Source organism: Mobula hypostoma, chromosome 20 (genome assembly GCF_963921235.1).
Source record: "Mobula hypostoma chromosome 20, sMobHyp1.1, whole genome shotgun sequence".
Taxonomy (NCBI): domain Eukaryota; kingdom Metazoa; phylum Chordata; class Chondrichthyes; order Myliobatiformes; family Myliobatidae; genus Mobula; species Mobula hypostoma.
In genome coordinates this window covers 6,961,892-6,979,507 of record NC_086116.1, presented here as the reverse complement: position 1 = coordinate 6,979,507, position 17,616 = coordinate 6,961,892, and the positions used below count along the sequence as shown (strand labels likewise).

General features: G+C 45.2%; 1 protein-coding gene across 1 annotated transcript in view; it reads right to left on the bottom strand.

Moving 5' to 3' along the window:
* The window catches only part of LOC134359587 (lamin-B1-like), a 202,019-nt gene that overhangs the window by 106,668 nt on the left and 77,735 nt on the right, over positions 1-17,616 (bottom strand). The window contains exon 7 of the mRNA XM_063073086.1: positions 6,427-6,552. Within this exon, the coding sequence (XP_062929156.1) occupies positions 6,427-6,552 (126 nt within the window). The remainder of the gene's footprint in view (positions 1-6,426; positions 6,553-17,616) is intronic.

Below are 17,616 nucleotides of genomic sequence, written 5' to 3'. Positions count from 1 at the left end.
CACCACAGATCCGTTGTTTTATTGTTGGTTGTCGTGATCTGTGTAATTTGGCCGAGCGTGGGCGTAGTGAGTATACTATGTTGGCATCGGAATGTGTGCCGACACTTGCCCCCCAGAACATCCTTGGGTGTGTTGGCTGTTGATGCAAATAATCCATTTCAATGTACATGTGGCAAATAAATCTGAAAGGAAGCACTCCTACATTAAGTGACCAAAAATCACGTCCTGATAAATATCAGAACCATGCAACGAGACTGGTGTGCACCTCAATTACTACGATTTACGTCGAGCCATCAAGGTGGCAAAATGGCAACACAAGAATAAAATGCGGTCACAGCTCTGTGACAATGGCACATGCAGTGTATGGCAAGGACTGCACACCATCGCAGACTTCAACAGGAAACCTGGCAGTCCTCCGATATTGCCACCTCATTCCCAGACAAGCTCATTGCTTTTCATGCTCGATTCGAGGTTGATAGGACTGAACCCCTGAGGAGAGCCACCGACGAGACCTGCACCTCGGTCATCTCCAAGGCTGAGGTACATAGAGCATTCCAACGTGTCAACAGCCACTAGGCAGCAGGGCCGGACAGCATCCCAGGGCACACCCTTAAAGTGTGTGCTGGACAAACTGGCTGGTGTGTTTATGGACATTTTTAACCTCTCCCTCTCCCAGTGTGTAGTGCCCTCCTGTTTCAAATCGTCCTTCATTGTCACTGTACCTAAGAAAACTAAGGTAGCATGTCTGAACGATTGGCGTCCTGTCGCACTCACCTCAAATATAAGGAAATGTTTTGAGAGGCTGGTTAAAGGATACATCTGCAGCATGCTACCACCCACACCGGACCCCATACAGTTCGCCTACCAACGGAACTGGTCTACTGATGATGTCGTAGCCACAGCACTACACCCCACCCTCACTCACTTGGAGAAGAGGGATGCATACATTAGAATGCTGTTCCTGGACTACAGTTCAGCGTTCAACACCATAATTCCCCCCAGGCTTGACAGGAAACTCAGAGACCTCGGTCTGCACCCGTCCTTGTGCAGCTGGATCCCAGACTTCCTATCGGATTGCCGACAGGTGGTAAGGATGGGCTCCCTCACATCTGCCCCTCCGACCCTCAACACAGGTGCCTCCAGGGTTGTGTCCTGAGTCCCCTCCTCTACTCCCTTTACACCCACAACTGTGCTGCCACACACGGCTCCAATCTGATGATCAAATTCAAAGGTGACATGACTGATCGGCCTTATTTCTAGCAGTAATGAGACAGCCTACAGAGGAGAGATTGACACCCTGACACAGGATAACAACTTTCCCCCCCAGTGTCCAAAAAATGAAAGAGTTGATTGTGGATTACAGGAGGAACGGAGACAGGCTCGACCCGATCAGCATCAATGGGACTGCAGATGACAGGGTGAGTGGTTACAAGTTCCTCAGTATACACATCACCGATGATATCACCTGGACTGTACACGCCAGCTTTGAGGCAAAAAAGCACAACAGCGTCTCTTACAACTTAGACGACTGAAGAAATTGGCATGGGCCCCCAAATCCTCAAGACCTTCTACAGGGGCACCATTGAGAGCATACTGACTGGCTCTACCATCACCTGGTATGGGAATGGCACCAACCTCAATTGCTGGCACTGCAGAGAGTGGTACAGACAGCCCAGCGCATCTATGGATGAGAACTTCCTTCCACTGAGGACATTTATAGTAGCAGGTGCAGAAAGACGGCCTGGAAGGGACACCAGTCACCCCAACCATAAACTGTTTCAGCTGCTTCCATCTGGCAAACACTATCACAGCATTAAAGCCAGGACCAACAGGCTACGGGACAGCTTCTTTCTACAAGCCATTAGACTTTTAATTTCACACGTCTGTACTTTGCAACTGAGTCATAATGCAAAGATCTTTACTCCCTCACGTTGTGGGATAGATGTAAGATTTAAATAAATTCTAATTCAGTTACTAATCAGGCACGTGGCTAATTGGAAATCCAGATGATGTAGATAAGGGCACCTCTGATTAGTTAGTAATACTAGGAACAACTGTCCTTGTCAGGCGTGTAATTTCGGAACTCAAAATTGCATAGTGTGCACGAGACAAACATAACTTTCTTGATCCTAAAGCTGTGAATGTAAAGCACAGTATTGCGACATTTTTTTTTGTTTTTTTCTTCCCTTCCCTTCTCATCAAAGCCAGGAACTCATTCAGCAATAAATCCGCATGAGAAACAGGTTATTGTGTTGGCTGAGTGTGTTCCAGGGATCAATTTTATTCACCGGTTTCAGTATATTTACATGTAAATATGCCCTAATCCCTTAATTCCTTAACCTTTTGGGTGACACACAGGTGAAGCCAGTTGAGCTGCTGCCTCATAGTGCCAGAAACCCAGGTTCAATCCTGACCCCTGGTGCTGTTCGCATGTTCTCCCTGTGACCAGGTGGGTTTCCTCCAGGTTCCTTGGTTTCCTCCCACATCCAGAAGATGTGGGGGTTGCTAGGTTAATTGCCCACTGTAACAACATGACTCTGCCATAGTTGGATGCATCAGCAGGGGAGATGAGGCTGAGCACAGGGCTACGGTAGGAAACTTTGTCACATGGTGTGAGCAGAATTATCTGCAGCTTAATGTGAAAAAGACTAAGGAGCTGGTGGTAGACCTGAGGAGAGCCAGGGTACCGGTGACCCCTGTTTCCATCCAGGGGGTCAGTGTGGACATGGTGGAGGATTACAAATACCTGGGGATACGAATTGACAATAAACTGGACTGGTCAAAGAACACTGAGGCTGTCTACAAGAAGGGTCAGAGCCGTCTCTATTTCCTGAGGAGACTGAGGTCCTTTAACATCTGCCGGACGATGCTGAGGATGTTCTACGAGTCTGTGGTGGCCAGTGCTATCATGTTTGCTGTTGTGAGCTGGGGCAGCAGGCTGAGGGTAGCAGACACCAACAGAATCAACAAACTCATTCGTAAGGCCAGTGATGTTGTGGGGATGGAACTGGACTCTCTGACGGTGGTGTCTGAAAAGAGGATGCCGTCCAAGTTGCATGCCATCTTGGACAATGTCTCCCATCCACTACATAATGTACTGGGTGGGCACAGGAGTACATTCAGCCAGAGACTCATTCCACCGAGATGCAACACAGAGCGTTATAGGAAGTCATTCCTGCCTGTGGCCATCAAACTTTACAACCCCTCCCTTGGAGGGTCAGACACTCTGAGCCAACAGGCTGGTCCTGGACTTATTTCATAATTTACTGGCATAATTTACATATTACTATTTAACTATTTATGGTTCTATTACTATTTATTATTTACGGAGCAACTGTAACGAAAACCAATTTCTCCAAGGATTAATAAAGTATGACTGTGACTATACTACTATGACTATGTAAGTTGTCCATGGTGAGGAGATGAGTGGTAGAATCTTGGGGGAATTGATGGGAATATAGGTAGAATAATAAAAAATGGGAGTAAAATAGAGCAGGTGTAAACAGATGGCTGACGGTCAGCATGGACTTGGTGGGTTGAAACGATTGTTTCCATGTTGTGTCTGTCTGTAATTCGTAGTGCCATGAAACCAATCTCATTTTCACAGAGTCGTAGCATCATACAGAACAGGACACACTGAAATGCTGGCCATTGCACCCATCTAACCTGTTCCAGGTTGCCAGCACTTAGTAGCTTTCTATTTCTTGGAGATTCAAGTGTTTGTCTCGGGCTTGTGACAGCATTCCCTCAGGCACTGTGCTCTGGTTTGTCCTGGTACCACCCCCCCATCCTGACATGGACTATGCCTGGTTTAGCCCTCACAGTTTGCCCTCCCAGGTGCAAAGGTTGTGGAAGTTAATTCCCTTCTATGTCCAGCCCAACAACTCTCCAAAGGGTTTGTGCTCCACCATTTCTGCAACCCACAGTCCCTCCTATGGTAGCTAAGCCATAGGAGCAGAATTATGCCATTTGGCCCATCAGATCTGCTCCACATTCCATCATGGTGTTGATAAATTAGTCATCTCAACTCCCTGTCTTGACTCTGTAACCTTTGACACCCCTACTAATCAAGACCTATCAATATTTGCTTTAAATATACAGCCGTGTGTGGCAATGAATAACACAGACCCACCACCATCTGTGTAAAGAAATTCCTCCTTGTCCCTTCTCTAAAGGAATGTTTTTCTGATCTGAGGTTGTGTCCTCTAGTCCTAGACTCTCCCACTATTAGAAAAATCCTCTCCACATCCACTCTATATAGGCCTTTCAATACTCGTAGGTATGAATGAGATCCCCCTTCATTCTTCTAAACTCCAGCGAGTACAAGACCAAAACCTTCAAACACTCCTCACATGTTAACCCTTAAATTCCCAAGGTCATTCTCATAAACCTCCCTTGGACCGTCTCAATGCCAGCACATCCTTTCTTGGGTAAGGGGACCAAAACTGCTCACAATATCCCAAATGTCATCTGAACATTGCCATATAAAGCCTCAGCTTGCCTTTATATTCCGTAGGCTGCGTAAGTCCTAAGCTTTGGAATTCCCTTCCTAACTCTTTTTGTGTACTGCCTACTTCTTTAAAATCCACCTCCTTGAGCAAACTTTTGATAAATGACACCCAGTGTTAAATTCTGTGTGACTTACATCCGCTGCCCCCCCCCATGACCCCCCAGGGGACATGCTGCAACATTAAAGGCACTATATAAATATAGTTTCTTGTTATTTCATGCCTGATTCTGCACTGGCAGCACAGTGTGTGATGGCTCCTGCAACACAAGCCTCAAATTTAGTTACAAGTAACAACCAATTTTAAGAGGAATTTGCCATACTTTGCAGGGCATTTCATCTCTTTATATCTGAAGATACCTCTTCTAGAATTATACTTGTTCTAAGTTTGGAATTTCTGGCATATCTTCAGCCTGATTTCAGGTTACCATCTCTTATTAAATATATGAACTCCATACAGACTACATAAGAGATCCTGCAGATGCTAAAAATCTTGAGGAACACACACAAAGTGAGGAACTCAGCAGGTCAGACAACATAAATGGAGGGGGAAAAAAAAATCAATATTTTCAGCATCTCTTTGGGATGTGGGAGGAAGCGGATCACCCAGAGGAATCCTACGCAGTCACAGGAAGAACGTGCAAACTCCATGTAAAGAGCAGTGGATGTCAAGATTGAATCTGGATCTCTGCAGCCGTGAGCCAGCAGCTCTACCAGCTAATCCACGGTTCTGCTGTTTAAAATGTATAACAGGTCAGAATGGGAATTTAACTGGGAAAATTAAAGTCAGGGCATTTGAGGAGAAATATTACTGGGAACATGGATTTCTCTGCCACAGAGTATGGAACTGGAACTATTGGAGCATCTGTTGACGCTGCCAAACGAAGTACTGGAGGGACATACCAGTCACAACCCAGCCAGATGCTAGCATGGCTTGAGGGGCTGAATATCCTCTCCTGTCTTACAGCATGCCACTTGTGGTCAACTTTGCGTGCCTTCTCACCCTCTCTCTGATGAAGAAGGTGTACAGGAGTGAGGTGGGTCACTGGTTCAGTGGTGTCACAACAACCTTGCACTCAATGTCAGCAAGACCAAGAAAATGGCTGTGCACTTCAGGAAGGGGAAGTCAGGAGAACGCGTACCAGTCCTCACCGAGGGGGTCAGTGAGCAGCTTCTGACTGTCAGCATCTCTGAGGATCTATCCTGAGACCAATATATTGGTGAAATCACAAAGAAGGCATACCAGTGGCTGTACTTCATTAGGAGTTAGAGGAGATTTGGTATGTCACCATAGACTCTCACAAATTTTCTACAGATGCACGGTGGAGAGCATTCCAACTGGTTGCATCAGTGGCTGGTGAGGAGCCTCCAACACACTGAATCGCAAGAGGCTGTGGAGGGCTGTAGACTCTGCCAGTCCATCTCGGGCACAGTCCTCACCACCACTGAGGGCATCTTCTGGAGGTGGTGCCTCAAGCAGGCAGCATCCATCGTTAAGGACCCTGACCACCCGGGATATACCCTCTTTTCATTTCTACCCTTGAGGAGAAGGTACAGGAGCCTGAAGACACACACTTAACATTTTAAGAACAGCTTCTTCCCCTCCGCCATCAGATTTCTGAATGACCCATGAACACTGTCACATTATTCGTCTTTACAGTATATGCTTGTAACTTATAGTAATATTTATGTCTTGCACTGTACAGCTGCCACAAAACAACAAGTACATGTTATACATAAGGGATAATAAACCTGATTCTGATTCTCAGTCTGTTTTGCCTTGCACAGATGCTACCTGCCCCATTGACAATCTTCCCAGATGCTGACTGACCTACTGAGAATTTTGGCAAAAGCTGCCAAGTCTGAGTATCAAATTAAGTTACAAATTAAGGAGTCTTCGCTTTACCCCACTCACTGACCTTGTCCTGCAATATTTTAATCTCGGTAGTCAGGTTGTTGATATGCTGACGAAGACATTGGTTCTCCTCCTGAATTTGCTCCAGCTGGATCCGTTCTTTGTTGAGGCACATGGTCAGGTCCATCACCTATGGGTGAGAGTGAAAACAGAGAAGGAAAAAGGAGTGTCAGACAATATCTCTACATCAAAACAGCAATAACCTTCAGCAAGTTTACACTTGTCGCCACAACAGATTTCTGATTGCCATTCATACATTGAGCTACGACAGCGCTGAGCCAAAGGGAGAGTGTTGAAAACACATGCCGCTCAGACAGACTGGCAGAGCACTGAGAGAGCAGCAGATGGTCTGAGGTGCTGTTTTCCCAACAAGTTTCAGACTGCCTCTTTAAATGTCAGAGGTCCCAAAGCAATAAGCAAAGGGAAGTGATGGTGTCCTCCCATATTGGTGCAATCGCAGAGAAGGCACCTCAGCAGCTATACTTCATTAGCAGTTTGAGGAGACTTTACACCTCACCAGAATTTAACAGATGTAATGTGGAGAGCATTCTGACTGTTTGCATTCATCACTGCACAGGATTGTAAGAGCCTTCAGGGGGTTGCAGACCCAGCCAGCTCCTTCACAATCGTAAGCTTCTGCACCATGGAGGACACTTCAAAAGGTGGTGCCTTGAAAAGGTGGCGTCCATTGTTAAGGACTCTCACCATCTGGGACACGCCCTCTTTTCATTATTACCACCGGGGAGCAGGCACAGGACTCTGAAAACCTAAACTCAATGCTTTAGAAACAGCAACACACATGAAAGTTGCTGGTGAACGCAGCAGGCCGGGCAGCATCTCTAGGAAGAGGTACAGTTGACATTTCGGGCTGAGACTCTTCGTCAGGACTAACTGAAAGAAGAGCTAGTAAGAGATTTGAAAATGGGAGGGGAAGGGGGCGATCTGAAATGATAGGAGAAAACAGGAGGCGGGGGGATGGAGCCAAGAGCTGGACAGGTGATTGGCAAAAGGGATATGAGAGAATCATGGGACAAGAGGCCCAGGGAGAAAGAAAAGGGGGAGGGGGGGAAGCCCAGAGGATGGGCAAGGGGTATAGTCAGAGGGACAGAGGGAGAAAAAGGAGAGCGAGAGAAAGAATGTGTATATATAAATAAATAACGGATGGGGTACGAGGGGGAGGTGGGACATTAGCGGAAGTTTGAGAAGTCAATGTTCATGCCATCAGGTTGGAGGCTACCCAGACGGAATATAAGGTGTTGTTCCTCCAACCTGAATGTGGCTTCATCTTTACAGTAGAGGAGGCCGTGGATAGACATATCAGAATGGGAACGGGACGTGGAATTAAAATATGCCCCACCTCCCCTTTGTACCCCATCCGTTATTTATTTATATACACATATTCTTTTTCTCTCTCTCCTTTTTCTCCCTCTGTTCCCCTCACTATACCCCTTGCCCATCCTCTGGGTCCCCCCCCCCCACTTGTCTTTCTCCCTGGACCTCCTGTCCCATGATCCTCTCGTATCCCCTTTGCCAATCAACTGCCCAGCTCTTGGTTCCATCCCTCCCCCTCCTGTCTTCTCCTATCATTTTGGATCTCCCCCTCCTCCTCCTACTTTCAAATCTCTTACTAGCTCTTCTTTCAGTTAGTCCTGACGAAGGGTCCTGGCTCGAACCGTCGACTGTACCTCTTCCTAGAGATGCTGCCTGGACTGCTGCGTTCACCAGCAACTTTTGTGTGTGTTGCTTGAAATTCCAGCATCTGCAGATTTCCTCGTGTTTGCGCTTTAGAAGCAGTTTCTTTCCCTCTATCATCAGACTTCTGAGTGGGCCATGAACATTACCTTGCTATTCATCTTTCTCATTATTTATTCATTATTGTAACATAATTTGATATGCCTGCACTGTACTGCTGCCATGAAACAACACATTTCACAACTAATGTCAGTCACCATAAACCTGATTCTGATTCTGATTTGATACAACCCAGAGTGTGGGGCATATCTCCACTGCCAGGCTCCTGTGGTTCCAGAGCAAACTGGTTTGTATTTTTCCTCCCCCATATTCCCTACTGCCAAGAGTAACTTTCTCAGTTTTGATTAAATGTCTTTGACTTGAAACATTAACTGTTTCTCTCCACAGATGCTGTTTGACCAGCTGGGTGTTTCCAGCACTTTCTGCTTTTAAAACTGGCAGCTGTTTTTGCTGTTTGCGGTTTTATACACCTTCAGGCACTTTATTACATTAAAGGCATTTGTTAAATTATTGTTGCTTGCATTGTTGGAATCTCACTCTACATACAACTGCATGTCACATTTGTTTTCAAAGCAACAGTGAATCCAAATTGTGGGTTAAGGAGTGAAAGGGGCAACATCTGCTCTTTTAAATGAAAATTTTAACATGTCAGAAACTGGAAATCTAACATCGGATACAAGAACAGAAAATGCTGGGAGCTCTCAGGTGGTGTGGAGTGGCCAATGCATGGGATCGGAAAAGGCTGTAGAGTTGTAGACAGCCAGCTCCACCGTGAGCACCAGGCTCCCCAGCACTGTGGATAATTTCAAACGGTAGTGGGTCAAAACGGCAGCATCCATCATTAAGGACCCCCAGCAACCAAGTCCTCTGGTCATTACTACAATCAGAGAGGAGTTGCACTGTACCGTTAACACAAAACAACAAATTTCACAACATATGTCAGTGATTATAAACCTGATTCTGACTCTGACAGACAACATCTGTGGAAAGAGAAAAACAATGTATCAGGCATAAGGCCCCACATTCCTACCTGAAACATTATGTTTCCTCCTCCACAGATGCCACCTTACCCGCTGAGTGTTTCCAACATTTTCTGTTTATTTCCAGCATCCAACTCCCAAGCACTCCTTCCTGCTTAAGCGGTGGTGCACTTAAACCTTTCCATTCAGTGAACTGCACTCAATACTCACCATATGATCTGTTATATATCTTGGAAACTAAACATTAGTCTGGCACTTGCTTTTTATTCCGATATCAAGGGAGACCAAGTTCCTGCCTATTGTCTGTTCCAGGCATCACAAACTCAGCAATGAGGTGTTAGCATTAGGGAGTGAATACCCAGAAGGATGTGTCAAACAGAACAGTTCTGTGAAATGTACATCTAAAATTACACACATAAAATGCCGGAGGAACTCAGCAGACAAGGCAGCATCTATGGAAAAGAGTAAACAGTTGACAATTCGGGCCGAAACCCTTCAAGTCCTGATGAAGGTATCAGCCTGAAACATCGACTGTTTACTATTTTCCATAGAGACTGTCTGCCTGAGTTCCTCCGGCATTTTATGTGTATTACTTTGATTTCCAGCATCTGCGGATATTTTTCTTGTTAATCTACAACCAAGGCTGGAAATCTTAATCAAAGGATAATCAAAGATCCCACCCACCCCAGACATTCTCTCTTATCGCCTCTCTCATCCAACAGAAGATACAACAGCCAGAAAGCACATACCACCAGGTTCAAGGACATTGTTAAATTACAATTGAAAAGATCTCTTATATGAAAAGATGGACTCTTCACTTCACAATCTAACTTCTCATGACCCTGCATTTTATTGTTATTTTTTCATTATGATGATTATTTGCTTTTTTTGTATTTGCACAGTTTGTATTTATTTGCACTTTGGTTTTTGTCATTGATTATTTTCAGTTTGTTTGTAACTACTATGAATTACCTGCAAGAAAATGAATCTCAGGGTTGTATATGGTGACATACATGTACCTTGAAAATAAATTTACTTTGAACTTTGAATTTTGCACTGCACTTTCTCTGCCACTGTAACACTATATTCTGCATTCTGTTATTATTTTCCTTGTACAACCTCAATGCCCCGATGTATGAAATGATTTGTATGCATGGTATGCAAAATAAAGTTTTTCTTATCTAAGTACTTACATGGTGACATATATGTATTTTGATAATTACGTTACTTTGAAGTTTGAACTTCTAGCATTTTAATTGGTTTACTATTGTTACATGTACTGAGGTACAGCGAAAAACTTCGTTGGAAGTGAACGTGTTCATTATCTGAGGCAGTGAACTTGAACTTTGGTCCCACTAAAGCTCAATTCAGGTTCATGTTTAACATCCCAGCTTCTGACCAGATGAGCTACAGCCTCCCTCCTCAGCAATGAACTCATAATGTCAGACAATGAACTTCTTTAATTCAGATTTCCAACCTTGCTCCTACATTATCTCCCCAAGAAAGGGAGTTTGTGGAGTCCCTCCGAGACGGATTCTTAGAACAGCTTGCGCTGGAGCCTACCAGAGAGAAGGCAATTCTAGATTTAGTGTTGTGCAATGAACCGGATTTGATCAGGGACCTCGAGGTAAAGGAGCCATTAGGAGGTAGTGACCATAATATGATAAGTTTTAATCTACAAATTGAGAGGGAGAAGGGAAACTCGGAAGTGTCAGTATTACAGTTGAACAAAGGGAACTATGGAGCTATGAGGGAGGAGCTGGCCAAAGTTCAATGGAACAATACCCTAGCAGGGATGACAGTGGAACAACAATGGCAGGTATTTCTGGGAATAATGCAGAAGGTGCAGGATCAGTTCATTCCAAAGAGGAAGAAAGATCCTAAGGGGAGTAAGGGGAGGCGGTGACTGACAAGGGTAGTCAAGGACAGTATAAAAATGAAAGAGAAGAAGAATAACATAGCAAAGATGAGTGGGAAGCCAGAGGATTGGGAAACTTTTAAAGAGCAACAGAAGATAACTAAAAAGGCAATATGCGGAGAAAAAATGAGGTACGAAGGTAAACTAGCCAAGAATATAAAGGAGGATAGTAAAAGCTTCTTCAGGTATGTGAAAAGGAAAAAAATAGTTGACCAAAATTGGGCCCTTGAAGACAGAAGCGGGTGAATTTATTATGGGGAACAGGGAAATGGCAGACAAGTTGAACAGGTACTTTGGATCTGTCTTCACTAGGGAAGACACACACAATCTCCCAGTGGCCAAAGGACCTAGGGTAATGGATGAACTGAAGGAAATTTATATTAGGCAGGAAATTGGATAGACTGGTGAGTGGGCGGATGCATGGCAGATGCAGTTTAATGTGGATAAATGTGAGGTTATCCACTTCGGTGGTAAGAACAGGAAGGCAGATTATTATCTAAATGGAGTCAAGTTAGGAAAAGGGGAAGTACAACGAGATCTGGGTGTCCTTGTTCATCAGTCACTGAAAGTAAGCATGCAGGTACAGCAGGCAGCAAAGAGAGCTAATGGCATGCTGGCCTTCATAACAAGGGGAATTGAGTATAGGAGCAAAGAGGTCCTTCTGCAGTTGTACAGGGCCCTGGTGAGACCACACCTGGAGTATTGTGTGCAGTTTTGGTCTCCAAATTTGAGGAAGGACATTCTTGCTATTGAGGGAGTGCAGCGTAGGTTCACAAGGTTAACTCCCGGGATGGCGGGACTGTCTTATGTTGAAAGATTGGAGCGACTGGGCTTGTATACACTGGAATTTAGAAGGATGAGAGGGGATCTTATTGAAACATATAAGATTATTAAGGGATTGGACACGCTGGAGGCAGGAAGCATGTTCCCGCTGATGGGTGAGTCCAGAACCAGCGGCCACAGTTTAAGACTAAGGGGTAGGCCATTTAGAATGGAGTTGAGGAAAAACTTTTTCACCCAGAGAGTGGTGGATATGTGGAATGCTCTGCCCCAAAAGGTAGTGGAGGCCAAGTCTCTGGATGCTTTCAAGAAAGAGATGGCTAGAGCTCTTAAAGATAGCGGAATCAAAGGTTATGGGGATAAGGCAGGAACTGGATACTGATTGTGTATGATCAGCCATGATCACAGTGAATGGCGGTGCTGGCTCGAAGGGCCGAATGGCCTACTCCTGCACCTATTGTCTATTGTCTACTATTTTAAATATTTTCTGATAGCTAATCTGTTTGACTCATTGTCGGGCAGTTGTTCCCTCACACTATCATCTTGTTCATTAATGAATCTCTCCCATACTAATATCATCCCTATTATTCTTTCTGTCCCTCTTCATTTTCCCTGCATCTTTAAAGCTGCTCTACCTCCACCTACTCCTAGGACTGGTGAAAGTTCATCCACATGATTCATTAACTCCCTTTCTCTCTCCACAGATGCTGCCTGACCCGCTGACTAATTTTCAATACCGTCTGCCTTTACACTGCAGATAGGTGCTTTGTTTAATTTTAAACTGTAATCAGCACAGTTACTAACATGCAATATTTCAGCGTTTGTCACAAAGCTTAAAGAATGCAAAGGAAATGTGATCATTTGATAATGACGTAACCTTCAACGCCCCCAGGGACAGACCTAAATACAATGGTGACCACAGCAGGTGCTGTCATTTCCACTTACTCTCAGGAAACGACTGGAATAACATCCAGTACTATTGAAGCAGCACACACTGTGCTAACTTTGCACAGAGGAAAACAAGATGAAAGGAGGTGGGGGTGGGTGACACATGGTATTAGCAGCTATTATTATGCTAATTAATGCCCTGGACCCACCCCTGATAGGCCTGAAAACAAACTGAAGCCGTTAGTGAGAATTACGTCTGCCAGGTAACAGACAAATAAAACTCCAATAACCTGCACCTGAGATTCAGATGTGTTGATCGTTCGGCATCTGACTCACCCATTAGTCCGAAATGTGGGCTGGGGACGTGGTCTGAAGTACCATGGTCAAGAACACGGGTGGGTTTGTGGTTGGAGGATCCAAAGTGCCCATGCATTTTCTACTCCCTTTGCGCTCAACAGGTTCATCTGAAAATTTATTTATACCACTGCCTAATATCTAAAGCTTATGTTGCTGGAGTAACATTCAATCACCTGGAACATTTGCCAGTCTGACACTGCCCAAGTCCCAAGAATGCCAGATTATTGGAATGCTGAAATGATATTCAGGTCACAAAGAGATGCAGAAATATAAGATGCAGGCAGTTCAATAAGCGAGGCAAAGGATAGGGCTCAAATGCAGACAAGAGGAATTATGGAGATGGGCAAAAAGGTTGGCATGGATGTAGTGGGCTGAAGGACCTCCTTCTATGCCATATAACTCTGTGATTTGGCCCCGGGGTCAGTACTCAGAGAAAGTGTGGAAGGTAGGGCTAGCCAAGGTAGAATGTGTCCGCAGGGACACTTGGTACAAATCCCTGGAAAGTGTAGGAAAGAGCTTCCCTGTTGCCGTGTTGATCCTGAAGACCTTCTTTGGGTGTGTGGCTGCCTGAGGGTGTGTGTGAAGTTTCAGTGTTGTGCTAGGCAGGGTTCCACCTGTCTTTCATGCTGAGGATACTGGCCCAGTCATGGTACATAGTGCCTGGCCAACTGTTATCAGCAGGTACATTCCTGGAGGGATCCTTCAACCGTGAAGATACCAGACCATGATTGGCACCAGCATCCAGTGGCTAAAGTAGAGAGAGATCTTACTCAACTATCCAAGCATTCTAAGACATTTGGGCAAATGTTTTGTCTCTGGAATAGATAGATAGATAGATAAGTTATTGATCCCAAAGGAAATTACAGTGTCACAGTAGCATTACAAGTGCACAGATATACAAATATTAGAAAAGAAGTAGAAAGAATAAAAAAATAAGTTACCTCAAACAGTCTAACATGAGGCAGTCATTACTTCCCCACCTATAGGTTGAGTCATTATACAGCCCAATGGCCGAGGGTAAGAATGAGCTTATATGGCGCTCTTTGAAGCAGCGCAGTTGTTCTTAGTCTATTACTAAGAGTTCTCTGTTCAGCCAAGGTGACATGCAGAGAGTGAGAAATAATGTCCAGACTTGCCGGGATCCATTGTCCTACCACAGCCTCCAGTGGGTCCAGTTTGTCTCCTATAACTCAGGAAGTACAACCTGCCTCAGGAGCTGCTGATTCAATTCTATTCAGGAATAATCCAGTCTGTTCTCTGTTCGTCCATCACTATCTGGTTTGGATCAGCTACCAAACAAGACAAGAACAGACTCCAAAGAACCGTCAGGGCTGCGGAAAGGATTATTGGTGTGAAGCTGCCCTCGATCCAGGACTTATATGCATCGAGAGTCAGGAAGCGAGCAAGCAGCATCATTGTAGACCCATCACACCCTGGACATCACCTGTTCCAACTCCTTCCTTCTGGTAGGCGTTTTAGATCACTGTATGCCAGGACAAATAGGTACAAGAACAGTTTTTTTCTGTATGCCATCAGTCATATGAACACCTGAATTTTAGTTTATTATAAACCAAGTCCACCTGTACATACACAGGTATACCTCATTGTATATAGTTCACGATTATTTGCACTATTGTTTTGTTTGCTTTTTGATTCTGTACAGTGAGAGCTCAGGGAAACCGGCATCAAATTCCCTGTATGTGTCCACATACTTGGCGATAATAAAAGATTCGGATTCTGATTCTGATTCCGATTCTATAACAGAGCCAGCCTTTCTGAACAATTTATTGAGCCTGTTGGCATCACCCGTGTTGATGCCATTGCCCCAACACACCATCACGTATGAGATTGTACTGGTGACAACAGATTAGTAGAACATGTGTAGGAGAGGCCTACATACTCCAAAGGACCTCAGGAAGTAGAGGCAACTCTGGCCCTTCTTGTACACAGCCTCTGTGTTGGTGGTTCACTCAAGTCTGTCATCCAGGTGCACCCCCAGGTACTTGCAGGTCCTCTTCACATCAACATCCTCACCGTCAATAGTAACAGGGAGCAGTGCAGGCTTAGTTTTCCTAAAGTCCATCACCATCTCCTTTGTCTGACTGATGTTGAGCTGCAGATGATTCAGTTTGCACCATCTGACAAAGTCATCCACCAGGCCCCTGTATTCATCCTCCCATCCTCCCTTTACACACCCAATTATTGCTGAGTCATCAGAGAATTTCTGTAGATGTCATGACTCAGCGTTGTATCTAAAATCGAAGGTTAAACAGGAAGGGAGCCAATACAGGCCCCTATAGGGTCCCAGTGATGCTTATAGCCGTGTCTGACACACAGCTCTGAAGCCACACAAACTGTGGTCTACCAGTCAGGTAGTCCATTCTACAATGGAGATGCCAACCTGCACTGAACGGAGCTTTTCCCCAGCAATGAGGGCTGTATGGTATTGAAGGCACTTGAGAAATCAAAAAAACAAGATCTTCACAGTGCTGCCCTGCTTGCCCAGCAGGTAGATGACAACATCATCGACTCCAATGTTCTCCTGGTAGGGAAACTGCAGGGGATCGAGGGATGGCCTGACCAGGGGTCAGAGATGAGCCAGGACCAGCCTCTTTAGGGTCTTCATGATGTGTGAGGTCAGGGCCACTGGACAGTAGTCTTTCAAAACTTTCGGTTGTCCCTTACTAGGTCCACACATGATGTTTTCCACACAGTCGGGGCCCTTTCCAGGCTGAGACTCGTATTGAAAATGCTCTGGAGAACTCCACACAGCTGCTCAGCACACTCCTTCAGGACCTTGGGGTTCACACCATCCAGTCCCAATGCTTTGTCATGTCTGAGTTTCCCCAGAGTCCTTCCATGACGACTGGGGAGCTGGAGGAAGGTGGGGGCGGGGGGGAGGTGACGATCGGGAATTGACCAACTATGAGGATTTACCCAGGATGATTCTTCCTACATATTCAGAACCTCATCACCAGTGCTAACCTCTTTCAAGACTGGAATTGACATTAGACCTCCAGGAAGAATTCCCCTTCGTGTAGAGGGTATGGAGAAATGTGGAGGCAGCTCAGTACAAATGCCAGCTTATTCTCAACCACTCTCTCCAAAATGAAGAGTCCACACACAGACTGGGTGAATACCTTCCTGACTATCTTCATTCCATTGCCAAGGGTGACCCTGAGCTTCCAGCTGCCTGCCAGTTTACCCCGTTTTCACTCAGATCCTCCCTCTTCAGCTTCCCAGACAGTTCCAGTGAAGGGCAATGTCACATCAAGTACCAGCACCTTACCTACTGGCAACTACAGTCCTCTGATAAATTCAGAACTGAACTTATCAACTTCAGATAAGCTACCTTTTCAGTTTGTACCAGAAATGACCAGTTCTGCTGGTTCCAGAACTCCCTGTCTTATTTCAGATTTGCAGCATCTGTGGTATATTGCGGCTGACGGTCCCAGCACTGTTTTTTCTCTGTGACCAGTGCACTCAAAGCTCCTGAGTATTTGCTGTGGGTGCAATCAACTAAAGCTCAATCTACAACAGAAATCTCTGGGGAAAGGCCACCATTTACAGCCATAGGTTATTATTCGCTGTACCTCTTATAATTTTATGAGTGCATCTAGCAAGCTATTACTTGGAAATCATGTTGACTTGATCTCCAAATGCTCAGTGGTTCTAGCATTTTCTGTTTTGTCACTCTGTTTCTCTCTCCACATATGCTGCCTGACGTACTAGTATTTCAAGCATTTTCTGTTTTTATTTCAAATTACCAGCATCTGCCGTTTTTGGATTTTCAAATGCCTGACTCTCAATCTTCAGCCATGAGACCATAAAACCTTAAGACAGGAGCAGAATTAGGCCATTTGGCCCATCGAGTCTGTTCTGACTTTCATCATGGCTGATCCATTTTTCCTCTCAGCTCCAGTCTCCTGCCTTCTCCCTGCCCTGATCAATCAAGAATCTATCAATCTTTCCCTTAAAAGTACATAAAGTCTTGGCCTTCACAGCTGTCTGTGGCAAAAAATTCCACAGATTCACCACCCTCTGGCTCAAGAAATTCCTCCTCATCTCTGTTCTAAAAGGACACCTCTCTCTTCTGAGGCTGTGTCCCCCACCATAAAAAAATCCTCTCCACATCAGCAGGGGAGATGAGGCTGAGTACAGGGCTACAGTAGGAAACTTTGTCACATGGTGTGAGCAGAATTATCTGCAGCTTAATGTGAAAAAGGCTAAGGAGCTGGTGGTAGACCTGAGGAGAGCTAAGGTACCGGTGACCCCTGTTTCCATCCAGAGAGTCAGTGTGGACATGGTGGAGGATTACAAATACCTGGGGATACGAATTGACAATAAACTGGACTGGTCAAAGAACACTGAGGCTGTCTACAAGAAGGGTCAGAGCCGTCTCTATTTCCTGAGGAGACTGAGGTCCTTTAACATCTGCCGGACGATGCTGAGGATATTCTACGAGTCTGTGGTGGCCAGTGCGATCATGTTTGCTGTTGTGTGCTGTGGCAGCAGGCTG